At 41.1% G+C, this 12,519-nt stretch overlaps 1 protein-coding gene across 9 annotated transcripts in view; it reads left to right on the forward strand.

Moving 5' to 3' along the window:
• macf1a (microtubule actin crosslinking factor 1a) overlaps nt 1-12,519 on the forward strand; it is a 431,888-nt gene that overhangs the window by 20,215 nt on the left and 399,154 nt on the right. Inside the window, exon 1 of one of the 9 annotated variants that reach the window (XM_034161163.1) lies at nt 1,372-2,038. The exons of the other annotated variants lie outside the window; for them this stretch is intronic. Coding sequence (XP_034017054.1) covers nt 1,945-2,038 — 94 coding nt within the window. The 5' untranslated portion in view covers nt 1,372-1,944. Of the gene's footprint in view, nt 1-1,371; nt 2,039-12,519 lie in introns of those variants that run through there. 9 annotated transcript variants of the gene reach the window in all.

Consider the following 12,519-nt stretch of genomic DNA (forward strand, 5'->3'; position numbering starts at 1 on the left):
ATGTCTAAAGTCTATGGAAAAATGACTACATTCAGCACAAACTTTGATTTTATTTTTTTTAACAGTCTAGAAAGTTCTAAAAGTTTCTTGAAATTTCTAGATAATTCTGGAAACTTCTAGAAAATTCTGGACAGTTCTAGCAGTTAAAGAATATTCTAGAAGACTACTCAGTAGTAGTGAAGGCAAATCGAGAATATTCTTGAAAACAGACAAATTTCAAAATATCATTGTCCTGATCACAGAAGCAAAGTTTCTGTGGAATAACAGCTATTTTCTATTTATTTAAGGCATAACAGGTTAGGAAAACACACTGTGTACCCAGGAACAAAACAAAAATAAAAAATTTGTTACATAGTGTTATCATGCTGTCTAATCAGCATCTTGATATGCCACACCTGTGAGGTGGGATGGATTATCTCTGCTCATTAACACAGATTTAGACAGATTGTGAACAGTATTTGAGAGAAATAGGTCTTTTGTTTGTATGGAAAATGTTTTAGATCTTTGAGTTCATCTCATGAAAAATGGGAGCAAAACCAAAAGTGTTGCATTTATATTTTTGTTCAGTGTATATGTATCCTTAATTTTGTTGTCTGTTTCACACACTTTTTTCCTCTTATTGCACATTTCATTTGCACATTTTATGACTGTGAATAGCGGACTATATCACATATTTTCTCAGTGTTTAGTGTATATTTATGCAAGTGAAGCGCAGCGAATACTTTCCAGGTGCACTGTAAAATGCTCTAAAACAAGAATTTGATAAAAGCACAGCATGTGAAAGATCGATTTTAAAGTCCCAAATACCTTATAATTTTATTAATATTCGTGGCATATTTTCAGGAATCTAGATTACATAATCTCTGACACTGATCTAGAAATTTTAGTAATTTTTACACATAGAACACACACACTCATCTCCAACCACTTATCTTGGATCAGTTCGCGGGGACACATGGAATACTGCAGGTTAAAATGGGCCTGATTGCTTCACACGAGGCTTCCTGTGAAATGTGCATATGCACATGTAATATATATTTTTAACACTTGCTTGTACATTTTTTATTCCACACTCTTCAGTGAATTATGAGTTCCACATTTTTAATTACATTTAATAACACTTAAATCATATAGTTAGGTGCAGAAGTTTCAAGTTATTTAATTATAGAATCAGTAGTGTTTTTATTTAAGCCCCCTCCCCCTTGTAATGGTGGGAGGAGCCTCCAACAATTCAGATTTTTCAATTTTGTGACGGCACACTAAATTAGTTGTAACACCAGCGCATTGCGTTTTCTGCCATGTGGGGGCGCTGCAGCTCCACTTTTCTCCCCCGTCCCCCCTCCCATTAAGGAGCAGCCATAAGAAGCTAGCTAGCTGTCAGCCGCCACCGGTAATTGGAATTCCTGCGGCGCGGCCGGTGAAGAAGGATGGACGTCGGCCACCGCAGGAGGAGCGCGGAAACCTGAGCGGAGGAGGGACCGAGAGGCGTAGACTCAGACTGAGGCCACCCGAAGCAGCCATTACAGCCGGGAAGCGGGAACTCGGGCAGCTCGGATTCCCAGACACAGCCGGGGACAGGAAGCTACAGCCCGGGTCCGAGCTCCGAGGATTAAGAGGACACAGACTTTACTCCTAAAAAGCACAAAAAGCAGCAGTGCCGGCTGGGACTGGTCTGAGAAGACGCCGGTGCAGCTGGAGCTGTTTCCCGTTGATAATGGAGAGATAATGTGAATACACCGTCCGACATCTTTATGAAGAACTCCGCTTTTTTCCTAACACATTTTATGCCTTAAAGTCTTCAAACGGATGATATAAGCCTTTGTCAGAGGTTTTTCAGCGTGCGCTAATGCATGGTTAGCTCACACTGTGCTCGCTGGAGGACCGGCTCTCTGCGGTAGTCTGCGGCCGACCCTCGGCACCCTCATCCCTGCTTGCGGAGCCACAATGGCCGGCTTCACCCCGGGACTGCTGCCCGCCACCCGCTCCCAGGAGAAGGAGTTCGCCCAGGCTTACGAAGACGTGCTGGAGCGATACAAAGGTAACACAAATGCAGTGCTCGTGGTATCAGAAGCATATGAACAAGTGATGACTTTCCAATTGCTGAAACTTAGGATCTGTGTCAAGAATAACAAAGTATAAATAACAGAAAGTGGATCTGAGGAATTATTATTTTCTCCATTAATTTAGTGTCTTCTATAAATTCAAACTGCCCAATTTCAACTTTACTTTCCTGGGTGACCTCTTCAGATTACTCGTCAGTTCTAAGATGCAAATAATAATATAATTATGATAATCAGGAAACTTTAGCCATTTTGTGGTTGCATGATTTGATTAATAGCTTCAGCTGTAATAGTTGTACACACGTGTGTGTGTGTGTCCCACCCCAAACCAAACATTCTTGATCCACAGTACTGATGTATAAGTAACGATTATTAAAAAAACCTTTTTTTTTCATCAAGCAGTCCAAAATTTTATTTTTCTTATCACTTAAAACCGCTTTATTGCAAGTTTGACTACTTTTTGAGTTTGAAACCAGTTTTATTTTCAGATTAAGACCAGTTCATCACTTGTTTAAAAATATCATTTTTAAATCAGTCTATCGTTTTTGCTCAATAAATGAATGAAAAAAAAAAAATTCAAAAATTTGTCAGTTACTGGACTTGGGGTAAACACTCCAATTAAACTGAAGCTGTTATTCTATTATTTTTTTTTAAATAAAGGCCAATAAAGTGGGTATTGGTACCATATGCAAACTGTGAATTGCTGTTAATATGGTATGGATTATTTAAACTATCCAAGGTCCGAGTTCATGAATAACCCTACGATTAAATTTTAATCTTGTACTTCATCAGTTGCCTCCTGTACAGCTTGGATGTCATGATGTTCCTCTTTATCATGATAATCAGTGGTTTTTACAGGATGCGACCAACAAAGATGAATATCAGGAGTCACTTTGTTAAATAATCTACAAGTTTTGAGGGTCACTCAAGCTCATAGCTTCACTTTCTATTTCTAAGGGTTTGCTATTTTTCTGTCATAAATATATCCATCCATTTTCTATATCCGCTTACTCCAATTAAGGGTCATGGGGGGGTTGGAGCCTAACCCAGCAAACATAGGGCATGAAGCGGGGTACACCCTGGACAGGGCACCAGTCTGTTGCAGGGTCACATAGACAAACACGTTCACACCCCCACACACTCATACAGTCAATTTAAAGTTTCCAGTTCACCTAACCTGCATGCCTGGAGAAAGCTGGAGCACCCGGACAGAACCCACACAGACACGAGGAGAATGTGCAAACTCCACACAGAAAGGGCAGGAAGTGATGCCACGACCTTTTTGCTGTGAGGGATCAGTGCTAACTGCTAAGGCACAGAGTTGCCATAATAACTATATATATTTTTAAATTCATTGATTTAGATTTTTTTTTTTTTTTTAGATAGGGTATTTAAGTATACAGTCACTGAGCTTTTTAAGATTTGATTCATAAAGAATTTTCTTTGGCACCAGTATAATTTTATTCATTAGCCTTTAAATAAGATTCATATTATGACATTGCCAATGTGATCAAAACTTGCGTTGTCGCCAAAAAAATATATAGTTCCCTCAAAGGGTAAAATTTAAAAAGAACAGAAGGCCTTGAACTACTTACGGTAGTGACCCATATAGTCTATTATAGCAACCTCATCGATCACATGGGGGCTTCCCCTGATTTAGGCAAGAACTGTTGAAAAGCACACAGCGACATCCAGAGTAGAGAGGCACAGTGACGTCGCTGACTGGTCACTTGAGCAAAATAATCCACCATAGCAGAAAACGCTCAGAAATGGCTTATTTCTGAATAAATCTAATATGCTTCTCATATATTTTGTAAAAGTTAGCGAGAAATAAACTATTAAATGTAAAAATGCTGTTTTTGTAACCAGAGAACACCTCTGAAGTGAAGGGGTAGGATTCAGTAAACATTTCGGCTTCTGTAGTTTTGCAACACATTTAAAAAATAAACAGACATTATGATGCTTGGATTTCAGTAGAAACTAAATTTTGTCAGTTTAGTGACATTTGAATGGCAGTACAGCTTTAAGTTTTGGCGCATTGGCCATTGCAGATGCTGCGTTAGACTTGGGGAATTTGACTTTTATCCACCCCAAATCTATGAATCAAAACCAAATCTATTTTAATCACTACATGCAGTTCATAGGACACTGGGTAGAATGTATGTTTTACGCTTCAATCTGTGAACCACTGCTTTGATTGGTTCAAAGCAAAGCCGCGCTGCAGAAAAGTTGATTACGGACCCGCTGCAGGGTCTGTAATGGATGTAGAGAAATTATCATTTTCCTGACAAACACCCTCCAAAACAACGGCCACTCTGAAGGACCGATAACAGTATCGTTAAGCACAAAGCTTATTGATGTCGGTGGATCGAATCATTTCTTAACGATACCCGAAAGGAACCGGTTCTCGATACCCATCCCTACTCCTGTCTAAAGAAAGGAAAATCGTCCTCCGTTCCATTGCTCCAAACGCTGCACCGCCGAGTCAAGTTAGAGAGTCCGCTCGGAATTAATAACTTCAAAGCGAATCGCCGTTTAAATCAAATGATACCTCTTTCCAAACCTTGTAATACAAACAATAAACTGAAAATGATCAAGATGTTTTGTTTTTTTTTCTTTTCTCCCAAATGAGAGTGCACAGGACCTATGATTTCCACACCTTCACTAGCCCTGGGTCCAGTGGACCAGAAGACCCTGTGTGTAATCTAAATGTGAAGGGGGGTATACGGGGGGTGCGTCATTGAAAAATATTTTCTGATTCATGTTCCTCACAGATAATGAGCCAGGGCCAGTGAATCTTAGTTTGAAAAAATATTTTTTGTATCATTTATCTTAAACTGAACACTGGTCCCACAGACCTGAAGACCTTATAAGGGTTAAAGTACTGAATATGGGAAATAACTGACAGTATGGTTATCACCAGAGCAGATGTTGCTTGTGGTCACCTTTGGCTTTGTCCACTGTCCCTTGCAGCCCTTCTCGTTCACTGATGGGGCTAAAGGTGACCGTGATATAGAGGTGTAATTTAAGTTAACGCATGATCGTTGGCGTGTTTAACGATTGATGACGGAACTGGACATGAAGCATATTCCATCCAAGGTACAGGAACTTCATGAAGTGTACCTGGGTATCTGTTGTGTCCTTATATAAACAGGTGAGATTAGATCAAGGCCACGCGATGACTTTAGGGTTCTGAACATGTTCCAAACGCCCTTATATTGAGTTGTGAAGGCCCATACTGAAGAGTATATTCACGTTCAGATTTTAATCAGATCAACTTTATTTTATGCCTAGTTGTTTCGTGTAATGTCTACTTTATAAAGGCAAAAATAACTTTCACTGATAATAAACACCCTATGAATCCATGTTTATGACTTCGGTGTCAAATTATGTGTTGATATTTTGACTTGCATTAAACTGTGTGTGTGTGGTTTTTTTTTTTTTTTTTTTTTAGGGTCAAACAATTAAAGGAAATAGTTTTAGTGCACAGAACCACTTTCATAATGTTGATTGTTTTATTATTTTGGATAAACAGGCAGCGCCTCTGAGGTTGGCCACTCTTTTTGGCTCCATCTGTGTTACCCTGTTTGGGGTAGACCACATGGCCTCATGTAATTTTTGTGTCTTTGAGATGACAGAGGAAGCAGTTTTATGAAGTTGGCCTGTTTGTCAGCATGGAGGGAGTTTCCCCCACATGGCCTCATGCTTCACCCCGTGCTGCTGTTTATTCTGTAAATATCAAAACTGCTGCTTTGTAATCTGAGCAAAGCTTGATTTTATCATGCCCAGGGTCGTCAGACTCCTTCAGTGAATAAAACGCCGTTTGCTCCTGCAGAGGTTTCTGTGTCGCTCTTATTTTTACCTCCTGCAGCAGCGTCAGGACACACTCATTTCCAGTGCTTGTGATAGGGCGGTTTTAAAAATGTATCAATCAATCAATCAACTTTTTTCTTGTATAGCGCCAAATCACAACAAACAGTTGCCCCAAGGCGCTCCGTATGCCTCCATTGGACTTGTGTTTGGGTCAGGTGAGGTGGTGGGTGTATGTGTGAAGATACAGATAGCCAATAGTTGAGTCACGTGTGTGATGTTGCCACTGAGTGTGATGGGCCTTTAATTATTGATCTTTGTAATGAAACCAGTCTCCTTGAGCTTTGTTTGTCACTGCAAGTCTGACTTTAACCTGCTCTGTATTTTACTGAGATTTTCTGTTTTGTCCTTCTTTCATGTTTTTTCTTTTTTTCTTATGCATTTCAGTCTAATTGCTAATAAATATTTTAAATGTCTTCACAAGCCAGACGGACGGCCATTACATTTGTCTTTCTCACACTCTGTAAATTAAGAGTGCCTTCTCTCCAGTATGGAGGCGGTCCATCAGTCCATTTCTTAGCCTGTATTGAGTCTGCCTTCCATTAAGTTACCATTTGTCAATCACAGTCACATTTACTTTTATCTGTGAGAGCAGAGTAACTTTATTATCATAACTAAGGGAATACATGATGTGGCTGAAGGAGAGGAACATGCAGTGCTTGTGAAAGTACTCATTCCCCCTTGATCTTTCTACAGAATTGATAACTAGATTTCAGCAAAGTAAATTTTATCATGAAGTACTTTTATTTCTGTAGTGTGTTGTGAAACTGCTGCTAATATTGTTGCAGGTTAAATTGCTTATTTTGGGAAATTCCTTGGGAAATATAGTGAGTTCGCAACAAGATCCTGCAGATGACATGAAGGAGGAAGTGCATGTGCAGGTGTACAATGTTCCTCTGTGTGAGTGTTGTCTTGCCTGTCAAGCAGATATCCAGCAAAACCTTTGTGTCAAACATGTCCAGATTTAATCCTGAGGTCTTTCCAAAGGAACTGTGCTCACCTACTAATAGGTGTCTGTTGCATTCTGCTCCAGTTTTGCTACTGGTCAGATTATTCCCCATGTGATCTGAGGTCACGACGGGTGTGGTGTATTAATTTTCATGGGGTAAAATCCTAAATTGTTTCCAGACAAGTTAAATTTTGGTCATATTGGTGAGAGGAGTGTGAATCCTTTATTAATCCTTTTGATCAAAAATTTTTTTTGCTTCAGAATTGCTGTTTATTATTTTACAGCCATTCTTTATATTGTACTTTATTCATATGTTTGCATTCATGTGTAGGGATGGGTATTGATAAGATTTTAACGATATCGATGCCATTATCAGTTCTGCTTATCGTGCTTATCGATCCGATTCCTTATTGATTCCCTTACCTCATGAATTTTGTACTGAAAGTAGGCTTTACAGGTTTTCTATGTATTTCATTGTCTTAAAGTAAATAAATATCAAATTGGTCACTGTATCCTTGATCTCTGGACATAAATAAACAAAACAGTGTTTCGCTTTGAAGTTATTAATTCAGACTGGATTCTATCGTTCTAAATTGACTCGTCAGAGAGCCGCGCAGCGTTTGGAGTTGTGTGAACAGAACGGAGGACATTCTCTTTTCTTTCTTGCAACAAGACAGGAGTCCCAGTTAGTAACTTTAATCCGCACAAAAGTGACTCACGATTGACGCATTCAGTGATGAAAATGGTGAAAAACAAAAAAAGCTGAAACCCAAAATTACCCCATAACACCACCTGCACGAAAATGTTTGAATTCTAGAAGCTCTGAAATGCAATTTGGGACTATTCCAGACAATAAACGGATGGAGTGAGTGCAGCATCCATTTTGGTGAGGGAAAAAAAAAACAACTTATTCAAATTCATTCCAGTAGTATTCTGCTCTTACTAGGATGCAGCAATTTTCTATCTTGGCATATAGTTCTGGAGGAAATCACTGAAGAAATTAACAAAGTGAAAATATGGATTGACCGAAACAAATTGTCATTAAACTTAAATAGGACAGGGATGAAATAAAGGTGTAAGTCACGAGGTGTTCACAGGAAACACTTATTTATTTTTGTATGTATGTATTTATTTATTTATGTATGTATGTTCATTGTTAGTTGCATTTTTATATTTTCTGTTGTGTTTCTATTCAGGTTCTTTTTGTCTCTTTCTCTAAAATGGTATATAATAATCATTAGATTATTAATATACACTCAACAAAAATATAAACGCAACACTTTTGATTTTGCTCCCATTTTGTATGAGATGAACTCAAAGATCTAAAGCTTTTTCCACATACACAATATCACCATTTCCCTCATATTATTCACAAACCAGTCTAAATCTGTGATAGTGAGCACTTCTCCTTTGCTGAGATAATCCATCCCACCTCACAGGCGTGCCATATCGAGATGCTGATTAGACACCATGATTAGTGCACAGGTGTGCCTTAGACTGCCCACAATAAAAGGCCACTCTGAAAGGTGCAGTTTTATCACACAGCACAATGCCACAGATGTCGCACGATTTGAGGGAGCGTGCAATTGGCATGCTGACAGCAGGAATGTCAACCAGAGCTGTTGCTCGTGTATTGAATGTTCATTTCTCTACCATAAGCCGTCTCCAAAGGCGTTTCAGAGAATTTGGCAGTACATCCAACCAGCCTCACAACCGCAGACCATGTGTAACCACACCAGCCCAGGACCTCCACATCCAGCATGTTCACCTCCAAGATCGTCTGAGACCAGCCACTTGGACAGCTGCTGAAACAATCGGTTTGCATAACCAAAGAATTTCTGCACAAACTGTCAGAAACCGTCTCAGGGAAGCTCATCTGCATGCTCATCGTCCTCATCGGGGTCTCGACCTGATTCCAGTTCGTTCTCGTAACCGACTTGAGTGGGCAAATGCTCACATTCGCTGGCGTTTGGCATGTTGGAGAGGTGTTCTCTTCACGAATGAATCCCGGTTCACACTGTCCAGGACAGATGGCAGACAGCGTGTGTGGCGTCGTGTGGGTGAGCGGTTTTCTGATGTCAATGTTGTGGATCGAGTTGCCCATGGTGGCGGTGGGGTTATGGTATGGGCAGGCGTCTGTTATGGACGAAGAACACAGGTGCATTTTATTGATGGCATTTTGAATGCACAGAGATACCGTGATGAGATCCTGAGGCCCATTGTTATGCCACATCCAAGATCATCACCTCATGTTGCAGCAGGATAATGCACGGCCCCATGTTACAAGGATCTGTACACAATTCTTGGAAGCTGAGAATGTCCCAGTTCTTGCATGGCCGGCATACTCACCGGACATGTCACCCATTGAGCATGGTTGGGATGCTCTGGACCGGCGTATACAACAGCGTGTACCAGTTCCTGCCAATATCCAGCAACTTCGCACAGCCATTGAAGAGGAGTGGACCAACATTCCACAGGCCACAACTGACAACTTGATCAACTCTGTGCGAAGGAGATGTGTTGCACTGCATGAGGCAAATGGTGGTCACACCAGATACTGACGGGTATCCCCCCCCCAATAAAACAAAACTGCACCTTTCAGAGTGGCCTTTTATTGTGGGCAGTCTAAGGCACACCTGTGCACTAATCACGGTGTCTAATCAGCATCTTGGTATGGCACACCTGTGAGGTGGGATGGATTATCTCAGCAAAGTGCTCACTATCACAGATTTAGACTGGCTTGTGAACAATATTTGAGGGAAATGGTGATATTGTGTATGTGGAAAAAGCTTTAGATCTTTGAGTTCATCTCATACAAAATGGGAGCAAAACCAAAAGTGTTGCGTTTATATTTTTGTTGTGTGTGTGTGTGTGTGTGTGTGTATGTATATACGAGGTCTCTTAGATAATAAACCGACCCTTTTATTTTTTTTTTTAACTATATGGATTTGAATGACATGCGATTACACCAATCATGCTTGAACCCTCGTGCGCATGCGTGAGTTTTTTCACGCGTGTCGGTGACGTCATTTCCCTGTGGGCAGGCCTTGAGTGAGATGTGGTCCCGCCCTCTCGGCTGAATTCCTTTGTTTCACACGCTGCGCGTTGCTTTATCAAAATTTTTTCTGGACCTGTGAGGAATATCCGAGTGGACACTATTCGAGAAATTAAGCTGGTTTTCTGTGAAAAGTTTACTGGCTGATGAGAGATTATGGGGTGTTTCTGTCGGTGTAAGGACTTCCCACGGAGCGGGACGTCCTGCAGCGCTTCCAGGCGCTGTCGTCGGCCTGTTTCGAGCTGAAAACATCCTAATTTAAGGCTTAATTCACCCAGGACATCGTGAGAGAACAGAGAAGATTCAGAAGAGGCCGGCATGAGGAATTTATGCGGACATTCCATTGTTTAAGGACATTTTTTTAATGAAAGACGTACGCGCAAATTCGCCGAGTCGTTTCCGTGACGACTTGGCAAATCTGTGTGCGCTGCGACAGGAAAAACACCTCCGTGTTGAAAACCATTTGTAGAATTCAGGCGGCTTTTAATGGCTTTCAACAAGTGAGTAACTGAGAAATTGTTTAACAGCTTGGGCATGTTCCAACTTGCCCATTAAGATTTCCAACGGAGGTGTTTTTCCTGCCGCGACCCCCCGCGGTCGGGTCCAGCCCGACATGCGACTCTGCCCGCACGTTCTTTCATTACAAAATGACCGTTAACAATGGAATGTCCGAATAAACTCCTCATGCCGACTTCTTCTGAAAGTTCTCTGTTCTCTGACGACTTACTGCGTCAACAGAGCCTGAAATGTGGAAGTTTTCAACTTGAAACGGCGAGACGCTGCCGCCTCGAAGCGCAGATCGCCGTCAGGCGCCGTGGACCGTCCTTAAAGCGACACTACCAGACCAAAATCTCTCATCAGCCGTTAAAATGTTTACCGAAAACCAGCTGAATTTATTGAATGGTGTCCACTCAGTTGTGCCTTACAGTTTTGAAAAAAATTTTATCAAACAAAGCAACAGTCTCTGAGCCATTCCTAAACAATGAAAAAAATCGACGAGCGGGTGGGCCACTCCTCACTCAAAGACTGCCCACAGGCGAATGATGTAACCGACAGGCGTGAAAAAACTCTCGCATGCCCACGAGGGTTCAAGCATGTCTGATGTAATCACACATGATTCAAATCCATATGGTTTTTGAAAAAAATAATAAGGTCGGATACTTTTCTAATAGACCTCGTATATATAATATTGCACTACTTCATAGCTTACGGTATGTGTACAGTTTTTTTTTTTTTTTTTTGAAGAACTCAGCTTTTTTATTTCCTGTTAATTATGTAATATGTTAATTTCCTGTCTTAATGTATTTCTAAATTGTTTAGGTTCTTATCATATACACACTATTATCATTATTTTATTTTTACTTCTTCTATTGGAAATAAGTGTTTCACTTTCTTGTTATCCATGTATTTTTAGCGCATTTACAATTACATTAAACTTACTAAATAAAATCACTCTCCACACTCATGCTTTTAATATATAGATGATTTACCGTCCCCTGCTGGATTGATGTGTGGGTGCAGAATGTAAATCTCAATGTCCATTGTTCAGTGTTGTAAGCTAATATATGTAGGTTCTCTAAAAATATTAATCCTATAAACTTTTGGTTTTTGGGCCGTGTATTCTTGACCCAAAATACATACGAGGTCTATTAGAAAAGTATCCGACCTTAGTATTTTTTTCAAAAACCATATGGATTTGAATCACGTGTGGTTGCGTCAGACAAGCTTGAACCCTTGTGCGCGTGTGAGTTTTTCCATGCCTGTCGGTTGCGTCATTTGCCTATGAGCAGGCTTTGAGTGAGGAGTGGTCCAGCCCCCTCGTCGGATTTTCATTGTCAGGAAATGGCGGAATGATTTGGGCTTTTTATCCATCAGAATTTTTTCAGAAACTGTTAGAGACTGGCAGCTGGAAACCATTAGAAAAATTTATCTGGCTTTCGGTGAAAATGTTACGGGCTTCGTAGAGAATAAGGAGTGTTACTGTCGCTTTAAGGACGGCCCCCAGCGGCTGTGGGGCGCGCCGCGCTCCGAAGCCGCCATCGACAGGCTGAACGACCATTTCATTTCTAAACGGATGGCTGTCTGGATCCGTGACCATCGTGTGCCATTTCTCTGGTTATCACAAGAGCTGGACATCAACGATTTTCCGGCAGATTTCACTTTTAACGAGATTTTGTCATGGAAAGCCAAGCGGAGGCTTCGCGCATCACGATGGATTCGCTACTGGAGCGAGACAAAACCACCTCCGTTTTGGTCTCACAGGATGGCTTTGAGATGGCGTTCAGACAGCTGTCGGTGGTTTTTCCATCAAGTAATTATTCAAGAAATTGTGGATGTGCCTGGACATGCCAGAACATGTCCCGTGAGGCTTCATCACGGCGTTGCTGTGCGCCATGCGGCACCGCGCGGAATTCCTCCGCACGTCTGTCTCAATGTGCCGAAAAAGTGCTGATGTCCACGTCTTTTCACAATTCCTGTGCTAGTCAGAGGACGTCCCAGATAAAACACAGCATCCAGTTTGGAAATGAACGGCACATTCCACTGTTATAGGAGTTTTTGTCATGGAAAGAGGAGCGGAGGCTTCG

The sequence above is a fragment of the Thalassophryne amazonica genome, chromosome 20 (assembly GCF_902500255.1).
Source record: "Thalassophryne amazonica chromosome 20, fThaAma1.1, whole genome shotgun sequence".
Lineage (NCBI taxonomy): Eukaryota > Metazoa > Chordata > Actinopteri > Batrachoidiformes > Batrachoididae > Thalassophryne > Thalassophryne amazonica.